At 43.8% G+C, this 20,049-nt stretch overlaps 1 protein-coding gene across 1 annotated transcript in view; it reads right to left on the reverse strand.

Annotated features, from left to right (window-relative positions):
* The window catches only part of PPM1H (protein phosphatase, Mg2+/Mn2+ dependent 1H), a 143,205-nt gene that overhangs the window by 19,336 nt on the left and 103,820 nt on the right, over window positions 1-20,049 (reverse strand). Inside the window, exons 5-6 of the mRNA XM_075148740.1 lie at window positions 19,927-20,011; window positions 12,647-12,765 (exon numbers count right to left, since the gene is read on the reverse strand). Of these exons, the coding sequence (XP_075004841.1) occupies window positions 12,647-12,765; window positions 19,927-20,011 (204 nt within the window). The remainder of the gene's footprint in view (window positions 1-12,646; window positions 12,766-19,926; window positions 20,012-20,049) is intronic.

Genomic DNA, 20,049 nt, shown 5'->3' on the forward strand with positions numbered 1-20,049 from the left:
CAACAGTCAAGGTTGTCAAAGATTTCACATTTCACAGCAGTTTTCCCATGCCCAAGAGACAAGAGAAGTAAATGCTCATGCCCTGATTCTGTTTACCGCATGCCTGCGTACTCTACCTTTTACACATCCAGCTGTTGACACTGATGAGGTGAGAAGGTGAGCAATTTTGCCAGTGAGAAATAAAAAAAAAAAAAAAAAAAAAAAATAGACAGCTGTCATTCTCATAAGCTGTAGAGTCCCAAAGTTTGTATAACACATGATAGGGCCGAGGTGCTGGGGAGCCTCTTTGGTTAAAGCATGTCATCCCAGAGGGACACGCTTCCCTTCATACCACAAGATTGTCCCTCCCCAGCCTTTCCCTGCATGTTGTCCTTTCCTCCCGGCCCACCCCTGCCCAAAGCCCTCAGGCTGACACCAAAATCATCCCCTGAGCGTGCGAGTCAGTGCTCCCCGCCGAAGTGGAAGGGAGAAGCGGGAGGAGGGAAGGCGCCGCGGCAGGTCCCCAGCCGGCCGTCGCCAGCCCCTGTTGCGTGGCTCTCCAGCCGGGCTGGCTGCTTGAGCTCCGGGGAGTCGCGTTCAATCATGTTTAAGCAACGTTAAGGCTGTGACACAAACCAGCAGGAAATTAAAAATTAAGGGTGAAATCCTATATTGTAATCGAACTGCCCCCTGCTTCACCGAAATATGGCATAGACCTGGGATCAATAAATGGTGCTGTATTACACAGCTATACATGCTGCATCACCTAGGCAAGCCTCAGACTTAAGAAGAGTAGCATAGACATTTAAGCCCCACCTTTACATTTCCCAGTAATCACAGGTAGGGCCCATATTAAGGTTTGGGGGTTAGGGGAGGGGTAGAAAAAAGAAAAAATAACCAAAACACAAAGAAGAAACTAGTGGAGGACTCCACTCCCATACTACAAAACATTACCAGGTGTGAAATACCAAAACGGAACCAAGTGAGGTTTGCAAAACACAGTGGGTGCTTCATGGGAGACTACGTAGTCAAGAATATCTTGGGTATATAACAATGATACTTGGGCATCTCTATAAGGGACAATACAGTGAAGGCATTTAAATGGCATTTTGTACTGGGGAGGGCAAACAGATTAGCTCTTAAACCAAACAAAAAGGCACAAATCACTCCAAGTAGGCAGCATGATAATACTTCCCTGATGTTTAAATCCTGGAATAGCATTTTGTTGGGAAGGATGAGTCAGTCATGGACTTTGCTCTTGTTCTTTCCTTTATTTCCAACAGGGAATAGCTAACGTCTCTGCCTCACTCACCGACTTGGATATCCTGCTTTGAATGTGGAGGAAGAACTTCACCATCCCTGACTGCTCATGAACATGTCCCAAAGCTTCCAGCCGGACCTACAGTGCTGGGAGCCCTGGCGAAACCTTCTTGAGGAGGAGTCTGAACTCTTTCCTATTCCTTGCGTAGAGCCAGTTGTGCTCTGACACCAAGAAAGAGGGTTATCAGCCGAGTCCATATTGGGCATCAGAGTCAAATGACTAATCAAACCACAAGCCTGACAAGACAACCATTCCTACTGGATTTTCAAGTTGTTGTACGTATTTATTACAAATAGCAAACAAGACTAAGTTGACGTGATTTTTGCAAACCCCTTTTCAAAGAAAAAAACAAACCCGTTCTTTACCCACAAACTATATTATCTGCAAGATAACTACAAATACTTAAGACGAAAGCCCCCGCTTCACACTGCCCTGTAAGTGGGGATCAAGTTTTCTTCCCTCTCTCCCCTCCTTCCTTATTCTCCTGCATAGCACCTCACACTGACTGCGCTTTAGGAAGAAGGAAAAAAAGAAGGGGTGAAAAAGGCATCATTTAGCTCGGTGTCCTTCAAAAGAATGGTACCCACTGCCGAGTCCAGCATCTTTTACAGAACCACCATAAGGACCATCGTCCCTAGGGCCTTCAATTGTTACACAGCGGTGCAAGGTTGCTGGAAGAGGCCGTGTTGCAAGGGCTGAAGCTAACTTGTTTCATCAGCAGATTAGGAAGGGCAGCTGGCTAGCCTGTGACCTCTGAAGCTATGCGACTAAGTGAGGGAGGCCCAGAGGGCTACAGTGATTTGTTTTGTGGTGTCTCACAGCAAATCACCTCTTGGGCTTAGAACTTGGGTGTCGAGACTCATCTCAAACACGCTTTTTTTTGTGGATGTTGCTATTGCCTGAAAAATTATCAGTGCTTGAAAAACAATGCTCAGAACTGCAACCACAGCAGTGGAGCTGGCACAGACACACTAAAAAGCAACCTGAGGCACTCTAGAAAAGTACCTATGTCCTGCATTACTAGCGAAACAGAATTAATAATATATGAGCGTGTGGTTTGCTGCAAGAGAAGGATGAAGGACAGCTTTTCAGCTAGCAGCTCGGCAACTGCACTGGGGAGAAGGAAGGAAGCAAGCTATGAAGTTCATTTTGATTTATGCCTCGTGAAACCTCCTGTACTTTGTATGTGTGTTTATTTCACACAGGCTATAACCTTCTGGACTATTTCACTTGATTTTATGTAATAAAGTTGCATTTATACCTTCCTGTGCTGTTTGGAGTGTGCTGTATATAAAGATATAATATGGCAGTAGGTATATCACACACAGACATACGGAGAACCTGAGGGGGTTGTTTGGCTTTTTTAGTGCCAACATGGCCTTATTCATCCATCTACGTAATTCAGCCTAGCTTGCTGTTTTAACAAACACAAACACAGGGTTGCAACCCTCCACTCTCCCCCATCTTTCTCACCCGCATCCCAGGAGGTCTCAGTGGCCACCAGGGCATGACAAGACAGGTTATAAAGACAAGGCTATGCTATTGCTTGCTGCTCTGAATGAGCCTAAATCCTGTCAAGTGCTTCTGCCACGTAAACCTCTATTTTTCCAAATGGAAAAACAGGGGGGCGGAGGGGAGAGTAGAAAAGGCGAGCTTGTGCCCAGCTAGATCTAGCTGCATTTTTTTCAGCTAACTTCGTTTCTTCTTTTTATTTCAAAAGAAAAGAATTATGAAATGCTACTGCTGTCCAAAAATACTGAACTAGGGCTTGACATATGTACCACCCACAAAGTTTCATTTGGACTCAGGATCAACATTTTGGAAAACCGGGCCAAATCGCACCAGGAGCCAAAAGAGATGTCAGAACGAAAGAACTAGGACTGACATGATGTTACTCATATGCTAACTGGAATCTGCTCTAAATACATGGCAAAATAATCACCAGAAGCTGTTAAATGCACAAGACAATCTACGGAAGAAGTTTCCTACAGTGCTGAGGTCATTAGCAGTGCTTCAGGCACTCTTTGAATAAAAGATTACCAAAGTTACCTGCATATTGCTGGGCCAAAACTTGAAAAACTGGTCAGCTCCCAAATACAGGTTTCAGAGCCAAAATCCTACATAATTTCTTACATTCTTACGCATTCTCCTGCCATATAATTTGTTCTTAAAATTGGCCTTCTGAAAGCATATACAAATTCACATAAGAGTAGAAGATGTTGATGACCAAAAAAAAAAAAATCCACTTTTTTTAAAAAAAAAAAAAACCAGCAAACTTCGTAAGGTTACTGGTCATGAAAAGTTGGCATCCCTAGGCACAACAGATGGTGGCGAAAACACAATCTACCCTGACCTGGAAGGCTCAGTTCTGTGAACGACAGGGGAATCCAAACTCTGTGCTCTGCTTTTTCATAGCACTTGGCTTTAGAAAGTTTGCCTGTATTTCACATCTCTGCTAGTGACACCTGATAGTAAACAGAGAATTAAACCTGAAGAAGAGCAAAAAGAATCATCATCAAAGGGCTTTGGCCTGAAGCATAGAGCAAAACCCACTTGTGGCAAGCAAGCAAGAAAAAGCACTACGGCTTCAGAAATGTCCTATTTCATACCAAGTACAAGGATGAAGGCTCTCCTTTGAGATAGGTTTGTGGATGCAGTGTATTTCTAGCACTGCTTTGCTACCACTCTGTAAAAAACAGCCCAAACCCAGAACCACCTCCAAACACCCTCCCACAACAAAACCACCCCAGCTAACCAACCAACCTCCTGTCCCCCAAGCTCAGCTTTCATTGGTCATATCAATAGAAAACCAGATTTTAATTCCTGAGCACACAAAACTTGATAGAAACTGCTTTTCCCCCTCCCACACAAGGAATCAGTGGATTGCAGCTAGCCCTTTGGATAACAGAGCTTAAATCACCAACCCAAAAGGAACTGTTTATCTGTACTGTCTATTGAACTTCAGGCATTAAACTAGTATAAGTGCGTGCTTACTACCAAGAAGAAAAAATGTGTAGCACAGGTTAGGCACAGAACCATTGAAAATTACGCAATTTATGGCTGGACCCAGCCATAATTTTTAAAAAATGTCCTTACACGTATGTGCTTCTGCAGAGTCAGGATCTCTAAATCCAGACAGCGCTGTCTGATACTAAGTACCCTCTAGGTAGGTTAGCTTTAATGTTCCAGGGCCTCAGTATCTTTCCCCTATTACTCATCTGACATACAGTTTAATGAGGCAAAACTATGATAAACAAAGATAATAAAAGCACACAAACTATAGTAATGTTTGTAAAGAGAAAAGATGATGGCAAACCCAAACGGATTAAAATTGACAGATGCATGTGCACATACGCGCAAAACAGTTTTTAGGGAAACCCTAAGATACTCTCATAGGGTTTCTTTCAGGTAAAGAGGAAAACATACGAGTTTTAAAACATGTGTTTCTCCCAGAAAATTCAGAAACTGCTTTTTCTGAACCTGAAATTGTACGTTTCATTTTGCAAATCTCAGTTCTGTCTATCCATCTACAAATTAAAAAAAAAAAGAAAAAAAAAATATCTCAGCATGGCTTGTACACAGATACGATCTCTGACTTGGTCATATCAGGCCAGCATGTGAGGTCTGGACCTCCAGGGAGCCTTCACTATGGTGTCCTAAGACAGAGTCTGGACCTTGTCTGGAGAGGACATGTCCTCCAGCACCACATGCTCCTGTGGAAGAAATTCTCCTAAGCAAAACAAACTCCATCCATCTTGGCCAGCCCATTTTAAAGATTCAAACACCGGCTTCTTCTCTCAGGCACTTCCCAGAGTGTGGCTGATTTTTTTAGTCCATTCACCTCTATTGGAGCATTAAAAGACAGAGGAGGAGGAAAAGTCATGGAGAAGGCGGCCAAGTACCTAGAGAGGTCCTTGCCCAAAAAAAAGGGGTAAATCAGGAAAAAAAAAAAAAATTAACTGAGGGTATTTATAAGCACCCTCCCCTTCCTGCTTTTGTGCTCAGGAGGCAAGGAGAGACTGAGCAAGTGTACCTGCAACTTGTGACCGGTCACCCATGAGCGACCAAAACTGTGTGCAGACATTGCAGCTGCACATCAAGTGGATGCATGTTCTGCAACAGTCTCACCAAGCCAAGTTGGTTTTTTTTTTTTTTCAGCGTATTTGCTGTCTTGAACACTTCTAAAAATTTATTTCATCTCTTCTACTTTTAAAAGATCAACAGGAAGGTTTGTCAGCAATTTACTCTGGAGATAGAGGGGTAGGGGAAGTGGGCTGTTAACACCCTATGGGCTTAATGCACTGTGATGGACAGAAGAACCGTTTGTAAATTCATGTTTTGTTGTACTTCTTGTTAAAAGGATGTGGTGAGAGATGGGAGAAAGATCACGTTTGCCTCGCAGCGCCTGCTCCACACTTGCTAGCTGGAATCCTCTGGAAGGAAAGGAGATTGCTGCTACGGAGGAATCGTGGAGCAAACTCTCCTGGGAAAGATCGCTGTAGCATAGGATAGGGCAGGCAGTGAGACACAGCGAGCAGAGACCTCACCATCCCACAGCAGTGCTGGAAACTCCTCTGAGGAGTAAGGGGCCTCCTCTCAGTCGGGAGCAGAGCCATAAGTCAATCCTGGGTGGCAACAGAAAGAAAGAGGATTTCCTAGGGACCCAGCAGAGGTTATGTCAAATTTGTGCAGCTGGGGAAAACAGAGAAAGCAGGAGTGGGGGAAGAGACTTCACCTTACCAGGGGGAAGAGTTGTTTTTGCTTGGGTTTTCAGATTGAAGATTCAGTTTAGTTTCTGTCTGACAAAACAGAGCTCTACAGACTGGGAGCCTTTTGTTCGCCCTTACATGTGCGGCACCTGATCTTGTGCCAAGGCAAAGCCCAAGCAGAGTTGCACCCATGCAGGAACAGGCCTTAGATGTGCTGCTTCCAGAAGGAGATGCTCCCGCAGGACATGACTCAGACCAACCTCATTCTTGTCAGGCTCGCTTGGCCCCGGAGAGGCCATTTACAAAGAGCTCTACCCCAGACTTAAGTTTTCTCTTTTGTTGCAGCACTATTACTTTCTTGTTTCTGCTTTCTCCTGCCCCAAAGACACTGGCTCAGCTCCTGTGGCATGTGTGCACTTGGGGAAAAGAGAGCCATTCGTCACTGTCAGGAGATGTGCTGTACGCAGCAGGTCAGCTCTCACCTCCCGCTGCTCCTGCAGCGAGGGCTGCAAATCTTGAAAAGATGCATAACATGCACATTGCAAACAGCCATTCATCATCGCAGAGCTGCGCCCCAGACACATAGGCACAACCCAGCAAGCTGCTCCGGCTGTGCGCACCGAAGAGGCACGTCCCGACCCGCTCCTGGCTACCTCGCAATGAGAGACGAGAGCAAAGACAAAAAAAGCAAGGCAAGTGGCTGTGGATTATGGTTTCTGCTGCAAAAATGACATCCTCTCTCTCCCTTCTCCAGAAAGGCTCAATGCTGCAAAGGTGGCCCACAATTATAAAATTATGAAAATGTAAGTTGCTGGGAGGAAATTAATACCAGGCATGACTGGGGAAAAGGCTGCTTTCTTGTGAAGTAATTATGAAATTAAAATTTGATCTCTCCCTGGCGATTGTACAAAGGATATGGCTGAGGTCTTGAACACAACAATACAGCCAGGATTTCAACAGAAGAAGCACAGAAGGTTTCATTAGACAAAAAAGCTCAATTAAAAAAAAGCAGGGGGGGAGAAAGGATGACTTTTTGTAAATTACATGAATTTGGCTAAAAGGCACAATCAAGCAGGTTACAGCACAGGGTTTGCAGACTTCCAATTACTTTTTACAAGTTGGAATCAAGCTGTTAGGAAATGCAGCTTATCTGAATAAGACTAATAATGCTAAGCTAATTAGACCCACAGGCATTAGCCAGCAGATAAATTCAGGCCGAAAAGAGGGACACTGTCACTTTAAATACTGCCTTGGGATCTGGGAAAAGCTAATGAGGAGTGTCAGTTGGGGCTGTTTTATTAGGTGGTTCTCCAGAGGATATAGCCCGAGGTTTCTGTAGCAGGGCTTCTGCGCTTGATTCAATAAATCAATTTATATTAAAGGGGGGTGCAACGCGGGCGCCTGCTCCATAAAGCATTTCTGTGGCATTTCTCAATCTGCTCAGGCACTCCTCGGGCAGGCTACCTGAACACGCTGTCAAAGGACATCGAGCCCAGTAATAAAGAATAAGATAGCGGCCGCATTGGCAATATTTGTTCAAATCAGCTCGCGCATTACCAAGCAAAACATGTACATTGGCTCTCACTGGGGTATTCTGGATCCCCAATAAGTGATTAATGAGAGCCTGGGTTTTGTGAGCCGGAGTCTGAACCGCAGACGGCAAGGCGGGCTGCACAATGAAAGCAAAAGGCATCCATCCCAAACAAAATAAAACGGCTTGAAAAGTGAAGTTGCTTTTTTAATCAGATGCTTAGAGGCTGAAAGACATTCCCTGTTGGAAAGAAAAGGGCGAGCGCAGAGCAGGCTGGCGGCTTTCCAGGCAGTGGACAATATTGACTCTAGAATAAAATGGGTTTTGCTTAGCACTCGCCCCAGGGCACCAGCCTCCCTGCTTTGGAATAAATCATGCGGGCGGGCGATTCCCCGGCACGGGCTGACCCTGGGGCGGCTAGCCGTGTGCCACAGCAGCCCCTCGCCAGACACACGGACAGGGAGCCGGTGAGGGCTCCGCCGCCGCCGCCGCGCTCAGAGGCACCCGGTTCCCCCGCGCGCTGCCGCCGTGGGCTGCAGCCCGTCACGCGTGGGGGGCACCGCGCCAGCTCGGACCATTTGTGACGGGATGCAGCTCAGCTCTGAGCGCTCCTGGAGAGCAAAGGAAGCCGCCAACAAATCAGGCCAAAAAATGGACTTGTTATCTAAGGCCCTTTTGCCACCCTAAAAACCAAGTCAAAAAGCTAAAGCTCTGATCCGGAAACAAGCATTTAAAGAACTTCACTTCAACGCGAGCAGCAGAAAGGCCACTGTTTGCCTTCCAAGGAAGAACAAAACATTAATTTTGAAGAGCTGATGCCAGTTGGTGGTGCCTTCTGGGTGCCTTTGGTAAGTGCAGTGCTGTCCGGCTCCTCCGGCCCCGCGGGAGGGGAACCCTGGCAGGAGCCGCTGTGCCGGTGAGGGACACAGCAAGCCAGGAAGCCAGGGAAGGTGTCTAGCTTGTAGTCAGAGCAAAGTACTTCAAAATTGTTCACACTGGATTTACCCACAAGTAAAGAAAACCTGACCAGCCGTGTCTTAACTTTTAACTAAAAGGCGGGACAGAGAACACTAATTCTGTGCAGCTCTTTAAAGGAGCAGTTATCATCAGGCCTGCTTTCCCCCCCCGCCATACATTTCCACCTTGGGCTACCCGCACCCCTTTTCAGCGCTGGCAACGCTTTCCTTACGTGGCCACCGAGTCTTCCCGGATGCTTCTGTTGCCAGGACTTGTCAAAGCCACCAGAACTACCCTCTCTCCGATACAGAAGTTTAACCTCTGCAAGCCACGGGCCTGAAAACCCCAGCCCAGAGACCCAGCTGTGAAAGACTGTCAGTAACACAGATGTCTGCCAGCAAATTACGGCTCGAGACAGCTCGGAGGCTTGTTCAGCAGGAGACGCCGCTCTTCAGACGCCTTGCCAGCTACAGTACGCGTTTTGCAATGGTTGCTCAACCACAACGCATGTGGGGCAAGGGTGCAGGAGGGGCAGCTCATGGTCAGCTCCCACCTAAGTGGGATTTATTTTAGATACGTTTAACACAGCAGACGTCTCACCCCAACTGCCAACGCTGAGAAAGGAGAAAGGGTGGGAGAGCCGGAGGGAAAGGGGAAAGGCCGGTCTCAAAGCAGTTACAGGCAGCCTGGACTAGCGATGCGGTACACATTGCTGGATCGGCGGTTGTCCTAATGCTGTGGGGAAACTTGGCAGCTCTGCTACCACTGTGGGCTGTTGAGACAAAGCCAGTGTGGAAACTTCACATGAAAAAAAGAAAAAAAGAAAGAAAAAGCAAAAAGCAAAAAAAGAGGCCAAATGCATTATGACAGACCCAAAGACAATAACCTTTTGTAATCCAAACAGGCTGGGCAAGCCAAGCCATTGTTGAGAATCTGAAAAGCTCCAGAGCACAGGAGAAGGGTAAAAACGAAGGAAAAAAAAAAAATCATTCAGCTTCTAATAGAAAACACAGAAAATGTCCTGAATTTTAAAATAAAACAGTTCATTTTCCTGAGGAAAAATCAGAGCAGAGAGTTTTACACCCTCTCACTAAAGGAGTCAGTAATTAAGTGTAAAAGTGGCTGTTTCTTCCCAACATCACCTGTACCTCTCTACATTTACATGAATGTCTACACACAGTGAAGTCACTGACCAAAAAAAAATTCAGACAATTGATCTTCTGCATTGTAAGTGATAAAAGTTTGGCAGCGTTTTAGTGCATCAAGCTGTGGCTGGCCAAAGCTCCATCTGACATTTTCTAGAAAAGGAATATATATGCTAATTTATTCTCCATGATAAATACTGTCCTTAGAAACAAATACAGAACACACATGTCCTCGGCCGCTGTGTCCTGATGTATCAGTTAAATCTAGGAATTACAAAGGGAAGAAAATAGAAGCAAAACCCTTGAAGTGGAAAATGACCACCGTGAAACACCAGCCACCTCAAAGCATCGCCTCTGAATGCCCTCCAAGCTGAAAATCTAACGTCTTGTCCACAATCTCAACCATTAATATTGACCCAGACTTTTGGATAAATAGAAACAGATTGCTTCTCCTCTGCTTAGGAGATCACTGCACACAATTTGATGGAAAACAAGACTCCCTTGGGCAATCACCCTGCAAAAAGAAATGGATCCTTATTTAGAAGGGCTCTGATTTAGATAAATGTATGGCGATAGAGCAATTCCCTCACCATTTTATTGTCCTGAGGCAAACAAAGAGGTGCACTAGCTGTGGGATACAGAGCAGATAAAAGATTCTGATTTTTTTATTGAGAACAAAAACGTAGCCCCCATTTTCCACTTCCAGCCAGAAGTCAAAAGGAACAGCAGGGAGAGGCAGCCTCATCACAGTCTCCACATGCTTTTGCTTGGCACAGGCCACCCCTTTCTGGGACAACACTGAGGTGAATTCAGACTTGAATTTTCAAGTCACAGTTTAAGTATTTATTCTGGAATAACTGCTCACAGCTAGGCATATTTGTGCTAAACTGGTGGTAATTTTTGCATTGACCATATCAGAATCTGTAACTGGATCAACATGTGTCCTACACTTCAGGAAATTCTGAAAAATCAACAGGAAAATCAACTCTCTCCTCCCCCCTGCCATATGCTAGAGTTAAGAGTTCACACACCAGTACTGAAAAACAATACATTGAAGCAAATCTGGTATCCGTTTAGACTTACCCAAGCTCTTCTACCTTACTCATTACTCTACATTTAAAATTTGTGTTCCTTCTTATTTGTTTTTTCTAATGCCAAACAGTATTAGTTATGCAATAACCATTTTGAACAAGGTGAAGTGCTATGCACAGATTCACAAATGAGGTACAAACTGACATACAGAATTATCTCTTCATTTAATTTTTAACCATTCCAACCCTGTATACATCCCAACATTCCACTGGCGATTTTGACTGGAAAAATCACAATAAGCAGAACTTCCACTGAGCTTTTTGACATGGCTCTCAAGTTCATTTGGAACCTCTAGTGTGCACAAATAGTTATTTTTCCCTCTTCATGCTTTACTTGGTATTTATCAACACCAAATTTGATCACTGTGATGCCCAGTCATGTAAATCACTTAATTCTTTGCAGTTCCTCATGGCCCTTCTTGTTTATTAGGAAAAGAGCTGTCGTGTCACCTGCCAATGCTGCAACTTCAACCATTCTAACCTCATTTCCTTTCCAGACCACTAACCAACTGGAGAAATGCAAAACAACTCCCACGAACCTGGAGGAAGCCTCTTTCCCTTCTAACCATGATGAAAGAATTCTGCTCTTACCCTCCTCTCAGGAAGTTCTTGGCCCATGATACTTCTGTAGCTCTCCGCCAAATTAGAAGTTCCTCCCCCCAACAGCATCTCACATCTTGAAAAAGAGCTTTTGGAAGTCTACATGAAGCCATTCTTAACTGATGCCTTCAGAGATATCTGGGAGTTTAATAAGAAAACTCCCTTTGCAGAAACTGGGAGAGCGTCTCATGATCTTCCAAATGTTTTGCTGATTAAGTCCTCAGTTGATCCAATGTTCTCATTCTGTTCCTATTCTTTTGCTCATGCCTGTAGCCTTTTTAAAACGTGAAGTCATCATTCTCAGGGTGAGACTGCATATTCTACTAGCAGCTGTTCAAGATGATGGACAATGATGGTTATTCCCAGATTAACATGTTCTGCACAAACACTCCAGAAAATATTAAACTTAGATCATTATTCTGCCATTAAAACATCATTATATTTATGGTCTATAAAGCATGGGACAAATCAGAAGCATGTGGAGTTGTAGTTGCGTGTGAGCATCCAAGTTTCCAAACCTACAAGAGTTCAGGCTTTTTAACCCTCTCCATTCTTTCCCTTCCTGAAAGGACGTTTGCTAAGGATGCTAAAACACAAACAGCATGGAAGTGAAGACCATTTGCATACATAGGACCTTTGCTTTTATAGGTCACATACAGGCCCACAACAGCAAGGATTAGGGCTTCTCTAAGTGAGTGGGAGTCACTTGAGAAGGAGCCTCTTGAACTGACACAAAACAATGAAGACATTTAGCCAGAGACAAAAAACTCATCGTTCTTCCTGTCTTCACTTCATTAAGTCAACGCTGTTCATTCACGCCTTTTCATTTTAGGCTGGCTATGACTTTTATTCAGATAGGCCCATCTCTAAAACAATTCCTCAAAGGTTACCCAAATCAGGGGTCAGCTGCACTGGAGTATGGGAGACAGCTCTTCCCTTCTGCAAGCATTCCTTGGCATGCAATGGCATGACGGCCTACTGATCCAGATTCTATAAAAAGCTACTTCCAAGACAGGAAAGTTGTTTAACTTTCAGGAAGATCCCCTGGCACGTCTTCCCCTTTATGTGTTTGCTCCGCTTTGAGTGCTCGCATGTTAAAATGAACTGAGGTCCTGGCTCTGGAGGGAGGTCAACTTATTTAAAACGTTAACTTCTAAAAGAAAAATACATCTGAAAGAAGGAAATACCTTTCCCTCTAGTACGCAGGCGTATACCTCGATGTTTGATGCAGTTTACACTAATCAAAGACATGTACAAAGCAGGCATTGGTTGGGGAGAAGGCTGACCCCATGCTGAGAAGGACACATTCTTACCAGCCAGTCATGTTGAAGTCACGGTAGAGCATCCTCTTTCCAACTTCCTTGCGCTGCACCCTCCGTGGAAACTCCAAATGTGTGAACTCATTTCCCAGCAAGTGGGGCTGCATGTAAGCCTGTGGACAGAAACCAAGCCACAGATACCACATGAACATCATAAAACAAACATCATCTATTTTTAATGAGGTAGCATTACCATCCCTTCCCGCTCCCTTCCCACACGCGTTTTTTTTTCCCCCTTTTAAACAAGGAAGATGATGAGCTCCGTTTCAGCAAATGATGTGCACATACACCAGTTCTGACAATGGTGTCCAGCAGCAGCCTTACAGGGGGCCCTCAAAATCCTTCACTTCTCCCAGCTCCTCACATTTGGGATCTCTAAAGTACGTCTCATCCACCGACCCTGAAAGAGTCTGCTGGGCTTCGTAAAACAGAACACATCTCCTTTTGTAAGTCAGCGACCTGAGAGAAGGGAACGATCAAAGGACAAAGCCATGGAGCAAGCAGAGACTTGGAGGAGTGTGTGCGGAGTGAAGCTCAAGCTTTTTGACTCCCAGTTCAGCTATGCCAACAACCCACACAACCTAATATTACCACCACACTTTAATTTTCACTGCCTTGAGAAAAATGTTCCCTTTTACCTGCTCAGTGTGCTATACCCCATCGCATGAGACACTGCAAATAAACAGGAGTTGCAGAGCACTTTATTTTCTTGTTTTCTAAAAACTACTTCCTTTGTACAGAATAGACCTTAAGAAAAGCAGCAGCAGTTTTGTGTCACAATTGCAACTGATGTTTTCGATGGTGTTAGCATTCAGATACTGCTGCTGCTGCCCTTTCTGGTGCTGCTGCTCTGCAGATGCTGGGATGCCTCTTTGCTAGAGCCGTGCCCGAGGCTCACGTGCTCCAGAGCTGACTGTACTCAAGAGCATCGCGAGGCTCTTTGTCTTTGGTTTGGATTTATACACAGATCACCTGACACAATAGGTTAATCCTTAAACCTCACTCATTTTTCTTTAATATTTGCTTAAATAAGCCTTTCGCCCTCCCTCCCCAAAGCCGCATGGTGAGCGAGCTCTTCTGAAGACACAGTCAAATTGGCTAGGCAACTGAAAAAAGTTGTGTTTCTTAACCTTTCTGCAGGTAACTCTTTTTCCTTATCCAGACAGTTAAGGCAATAAAGTCCGTCTTATCTCCAGCAGCAGCTGCCGTCAGGGCAGACCAAATGAGCTGGCTTTAGTTTGTGGGTTTGTCATAAATCTAGCGCTCATCAAAGGTGAGCGGCAGGAAGCAGTGGAAGCCTTATTGATCTACCTGGCAGCTATCATGCAGATAGTTCACAATAAAATATTTCCTGCATTTAAGGGCCGAGCCTGCTCCCACTCAATTTAATAGGAGTTGGATCAGGCTCAGCACATCACAGCGCTAACCTCCCATCAGCTTGTCCCCGTTCCCGTCGCCAGACATCTTTCCAGAAAACACCTCCAGCTCGGCCGAAACGGGGCTGAGGGAGATTGCTGTGTGTGGCCAACAAGATTGGATTCTGCTTTCAAGAGCCCGCTTTCAAGCACACAAATGTGATCTTGACATTGTGATCCCTTCCTGGAACAGGAGCTCCATCAAATTCTCTCTCCATGTACAGTTAAGGGAATTACATTTTCTTCCTGCAGTCTACAGTCAGCCAAGGTCCCCTCCCCCACCCCAATACTGTTTTCAAGGATCCTCTAATCCGATCACTGTTCCTCATTACAGAAATGATTAAGGAGCACTAGTGACTTCTGAGAGGCCTAGCAGTATTAATCCAGATGAGGCTCTCCCATACTTTCAGAACTCTGGATTCTTTATTAAAAAGCACATGTAAACTTTTTATTTTATTTAGTTTCATTCTAGTCACAAAAAAGATGGAACATCCCTAATGATTTCTTTGATGTATTGCTACACATTGACAGCAGAGAGCTGGACTTTTTTTAGTATTTTTTAATTCTTTCTAGTCTATGGTATTGTAAACAATGAAGTCAGTCTGCTTTGAAAGTGCAATTCAGTTCACTTTTAAAAATGCACAGCCTATCTTGATTAAATCATTACAAACCACTTCTAGCTAAAGACTACTGTCGCCTGCCTACAAAACAAGAAGCCTTATTTAAAGCAAAAAAACCTCATACCTGACATCAAAATGGGGGTTAAATAACCTTTAGATTATGAGATTACTTATTAGGCTGGATCACAGGTCCAGAAGAAAAAAGTTACAGGCTTTTAGCATTTTTCCCCTTGAAAACAAGAATTTCCTTTATTGAAAGGGTAAAGCGATTGAGAGAGACTGCATTTCATAAAGATTTACTCAGATGGAAAGTCTGAGGTCACAAGTGAAATAAGATTAATAAAGCTGGCAGAGTTACCAGTGGACTGCTAATGTTCAAATAAGATTTCTCTTCCGCAGCCAAGCCTCAATGCTTGATTTACAATCCAGGGATCTTAACTTGATTCTAATATTTTTGGCATCAGTGGAACAGAGGGAAAAGAACAAATTGGAAGCTTCTAGTGCCTGTGAGCTGAATTCTTATGTGAAGAAATGGGGATTTTTGTTGGCCTTTTTTTTTTTTTTTTAATTTTCTGTATTTTTTATCCTTTTCTTTTTAACAGTTATTTTTGATGCTTCACTGGTAATTCTACAGAGAGAAGAATGTTCTACTATAAAACTCAGCTGCGACTTCCAGTCGGGTTTGTTGAGAACTGTTCTCCATTTACTATGAGGCAGGACTCTTCTCCCTCTCCACCCCAATCAAACTGTGCTGGGCAGCAGAACCAGAAAATAAATAAAAAGCAACGTTTTAAAAATCTACAGATCTTTCAAGTAGATATACAAGCAGACACCATGAAGCCCCCTCAAGTGATCAAACGAGAAATAAAAACAGTAAGTGAACTGACTACCAGAATTTCATCTGTGATGAGGCACGCTATTTTCCATTTTTTCATTTGTTTAGTCTTGATTTGCAAGGACCTCAGATCAGAAACACCATTCAGAGAACTTAAAATTTAATAAAAAGAGTGACTATCAAAACATCTTCTGTATCCTTGCGAGGTATGTTCAGTCAACATTGTTATTCTGTATTATGGAACTGGAATATTTTCCATCATTTTTCTTTCAGAAGCTATTACAGTTTTTTGGCATAAATCTGGCATAGTCTGCATCATGTATTTTTGGTACTCTGCCATTTTATGGTGTATTTTGTGGCTGGATGTATTACGTTCAACATTAGTTGTTTAAAATGGAGTCCGCTCAAGGAAATAATAGTCACGTTTCTCTCGGAAGACTGTTTACTCCTGCTGTGTTTCCTGGTGATCAGCAAAGCAAACATGAAATTAAGATAAACTTAGACTTACACACTAGTGTGTCAGTTAATTAGGTGGTAGGGAACACTGCATGTATCTTATCTCACCTCGATAAAGCCTGCTGATGCTTTTTTCAGCTCCTCCAGTAAGCACTGCTCTGGGACATCACCGGCACTAGCAGTTTCACTGTATTCTGTGTTATTTTCAGAATTGCTGTTTTCCCCTACATCAACTATATCTTACAACTTTATCCTCTTATTGTATTGTGCCATTTTCTCCAATAGGATATTCTACTATACGGGACTACCGCTCACAACAGCATGCACAGCACAATGCATCCAGAAGTTTTGCATATTACTCAGCCATTATCATATGGAGACGTTTAAGCCAAACAGAGATTAAAACTAAAGGAGGTGGTGGTAAAAGGAAAGAGGGAAGTGGGAGCCAAATCTATCCCTGGATTGGTCTCTCCTCTTATGAAAGGTCAGGACCCTTCCCATAAAACCACAATCTCTTTTACCGCAGCATTGTGCAATGTGTCAGATGGCCAAAGCAATCCTACACTGGGTGATGCAGGGAGCCACAAACTGTAAGAGAAGATGCATCTGACTTGTAATTTAGGCACTGAACTGACATTTAGGAGATCTAGGTTCATCTCCTTTTCAGGCTTGGGTTCCCCAAGCATCCTTCAGCAGATCAGTTAGTATCACTTAATCCTCACCTGAACAATGAAATAAGAATCGGTCCTCTTTGAACCCATGCCTGCCCAGGCTCATGAACCTCTGTTTGAATGGTGCCAAATACAAAGAGCATCCATGGATCGCTGCCACTGATGGCCACCCAGTCTCTACCAGTAGTAAAGCCTGCCCTGGTAGCAGCAGTGCACCATCTTTGGCCTGAGCTGTGAGCTTTTGGGGCACTGCCTGGCTACACACATGGGCACGGTATGCAGTAACACCACACTGACCTCACATGACATCTTCAAAGTGAAACTTTGATAACTAATAGAAATACACCCATCTGCAATACACTCAATTCATCATTCATTTTAAACATGTTTTCCAAGGGAATGAGTAACAAAATCTATCCATTTACTGTTGCAATTTAGACTATCATGACTGAAATTAATAGTGTCCTCAGCAGATGAAAGGAAAATTGCCTCTGGCAGTCGTTGCCTGCATAACTGCTGAATGTACCAGAGCAGTTCCCAGTCAATACTGGGATTAAGATACATCGATACGGGAAGCCAGGGCTCTCCTGGAGTAGGCGCTGTGTGAGCTCTCCTGCCACAGTGCTAAAAAGAAAAGAAAAACACAAAAATTCAAAAGAAAAGGAGGCTCGTGAACCACCCACCAGTGGAAGGGATGCAGTATGGTACCCTGAACCTCTACAGAAGCCGAAGGACCAAAGGAATACTGGTGTAAGGCTTTCACGCCTTCGGAAGTGCTCTCTGACTGAAGGATTGATTGCCTTCTGCAATACCCTCACAAGTCCCCTGACACAGAAGTCTGCCTCTGCCATACAGCCTGCCTGAAATTTGCAGCTGTATGCTGTTCTCTCACTGCAAAAAAAGGGGGTGCAGGTGGAGACAGAGGGATAACCATGCCCAGAGCTGCTTAAAAGTCAGAACGACTGGGTAGTCAACTTGTTCTTTTGAAGTTGCCATGCCACAGGCCTATGCCCAAGGCCATTCTTGGATACATGGCAATAAACCTGCATTAAAATGGGAGCTGGATAGGGAAAACATTTGTTTCCCCCCTCTCTCAGTTACTCAACCAGTACTAGCTGAAGCACAGTTTTGTCTAAGACTAGGCTGGAGGGCTTCATACAGAGATGTTCACATGACCTCAACAACTCATTATCCCACAGGTTTCTTTGCACATGGAAATCAGAGCCCAGAAAAGAGGACACGAATCCAGAAGATGCCAGTTAACCTAAACCAACGTCCTGTGTGGCCGAAGCAATCAATAGGCACTAAAAGTCAAGCTCCTTTGCCCTGACTGTGCTGACAGTGTCTACTGCACAGGGAGCCAATGCTCAGTAGCCCGCAGGCTGTAAATCCATACCCTTCCTTTGCCTCTGCAGTAACTTCCCCACGGTGAACAGTATCTCTGCATTTACCAAGTAAAACATTAATGCTAAAATGATTAAGTAATTTTCTTCCCATTGTGCAGGAAGAACAGTGCAACATGTTTGAAACAAAGAAACCCAGCTTTAACTGCATATAAGAAAATAAATCCAAAGTAAGTAACTTTCAGATAAGAACAGCAGAAGAGACATGTTGATGGTGCAATAGACTGATAGCAGAACCTGGGGACAGCCAAGGTGAGTAAGAATTATTTGGGATCTAATCAGCAAGACAGATGCAACCTTTGGAGTGTAATGCTTATGCCAACCTTGTAAGAAATTTGCGGTCATCTTTTTTTTTTAAGCACTATAGTAAAAATGTTACTTACGGAAAGTTATGTTTGAAATTATCTCTAATTTCGTTTCACGCTCTTGCTGTCCTGCATGTATTTTCTTTGAACATGATACCCATAGCTGTCCTTATTTGTTACATATAGAATTAAAATAAACAAACAAAGGTAAAGGAATTTTCCAAAGGAAACAGCAGAAATGCTTTTCAGATCAGCTGCTGTTTCCAAATATAAGCCAGAAAGGACATCAAAAGAGAAAAAAAAATCCCTTGTAGGCAATGCTTTATCTCGTATTTCCTACAGAAGTAGCAGACTCCCTAAAGATACCTTTTATTTTAAAAGCAAACAAATTATTTTAAATGTAACTGAACTGTAAATATTTATTAGGCCTCTTTTCCATTTGGTTCTCTGAATATGAATACTCCCAAAGCAGTATTTCCTCTGAAATTTTCAGCTTCAAGCCGGTGAACCTGACTGAAAAAAAATCAAACGTGACAATTGTGGAAACATTTACAATTTTTATTTAAAATCTTCCACCGCCGCCTTCAACCACCGGCATTTTGCCTAGTTTCAAACCACAGTGCTTGCGCCAGGCTGAAGATAAGAGACATCTTAAGAGCAGGGAACACCACTAGCCTTGGCCTGTCCACCTTGCGTCAGGCAAAGCTGACAGTGAGCCTGCCTTGTCTTAAGCTTCAATTTCTAAGAGGAAAAAGCAGGACACCAGAAGAAGCACAAAAGAAATCTCTCGGCCACGTTAGGAATGACGTTTTGACAAACAGCCAACCAACTTTAACCAATCTGACCATCGATGAAAAACTTAAAAAAAAAAACCACAGGATTTTTTGCATGAAAAATAACACCACGCATTTTGAATTATATTTCTTGGCCAGCTTATCAGCCAGCGCAACTTGGTGTATAAAGCATCCCACATCTCCTCAGCTAGTAACCCTGTCCCAGCTTTATGGGTGCTGCTACACTAAATAAAACTAGTCTTTCTTCACCCATCCTATCCCTGCAGCTACTAATGCTCACCGAGATCACCTCTAAATTGGATATCTTTTCCCTGATCGAGATACTATTGGCATACTATTAGAGCAAATGAATAAAACTCTGCAATATTGTTGACACGCACACAAAGAGCAGTCTGTGGTATTTTATATTGTCACACAGTAAACACTGGGATGGATTGAAATACCTCTGTGGCTTGTTAGCTCTATGTCTGAGCTCTCATTATCCAACACCAATGAGCTGCTGAAGGTCTGCAGCTGAACAAGGTACACAAGCACAGCCATGCTAATCGATGGCCTTCACGGAAGAGATAAGGCTCCTTTCATCAGGATTTGCACCACCAGGCTTTTCTCTACATTTGCTGATGGCTAAAAGACATACATGGCCAGTCACTGGTGTTCAGCGGACATGTGGTCCTTCACTGAGCCACAGTAACTCAGTGGCATGTATCTGAACCTTAGATATTACCGGGCAATGCTTGTCATCAGCAGCACCTGATTTGGTCCTCAGGTCTCTTACCAGATACTGAAGTCGCTGGCGTTCGGTCTCTGGAGTGAATTCTGAAGACATTGGAATGACTTCGCCGTTTCGGATTATTATAGCCCTGTAATAGTAACAAAACATCATCAGTACAGGAAAAAA

Source organism: Calonectris borealis, chromosome 1 (genome assembly GCF_964195595.1).
Source record: "Calonectris borealis chromosome 1, bCalBor7.hap1.2, whole genome shotgun sequence".
Lineage (NCBI taxonomy): Eukaryota > Metazoa > Chordata > Aves > Procellariiformes > Procellariidae > Calonectris > Calonectris borealis.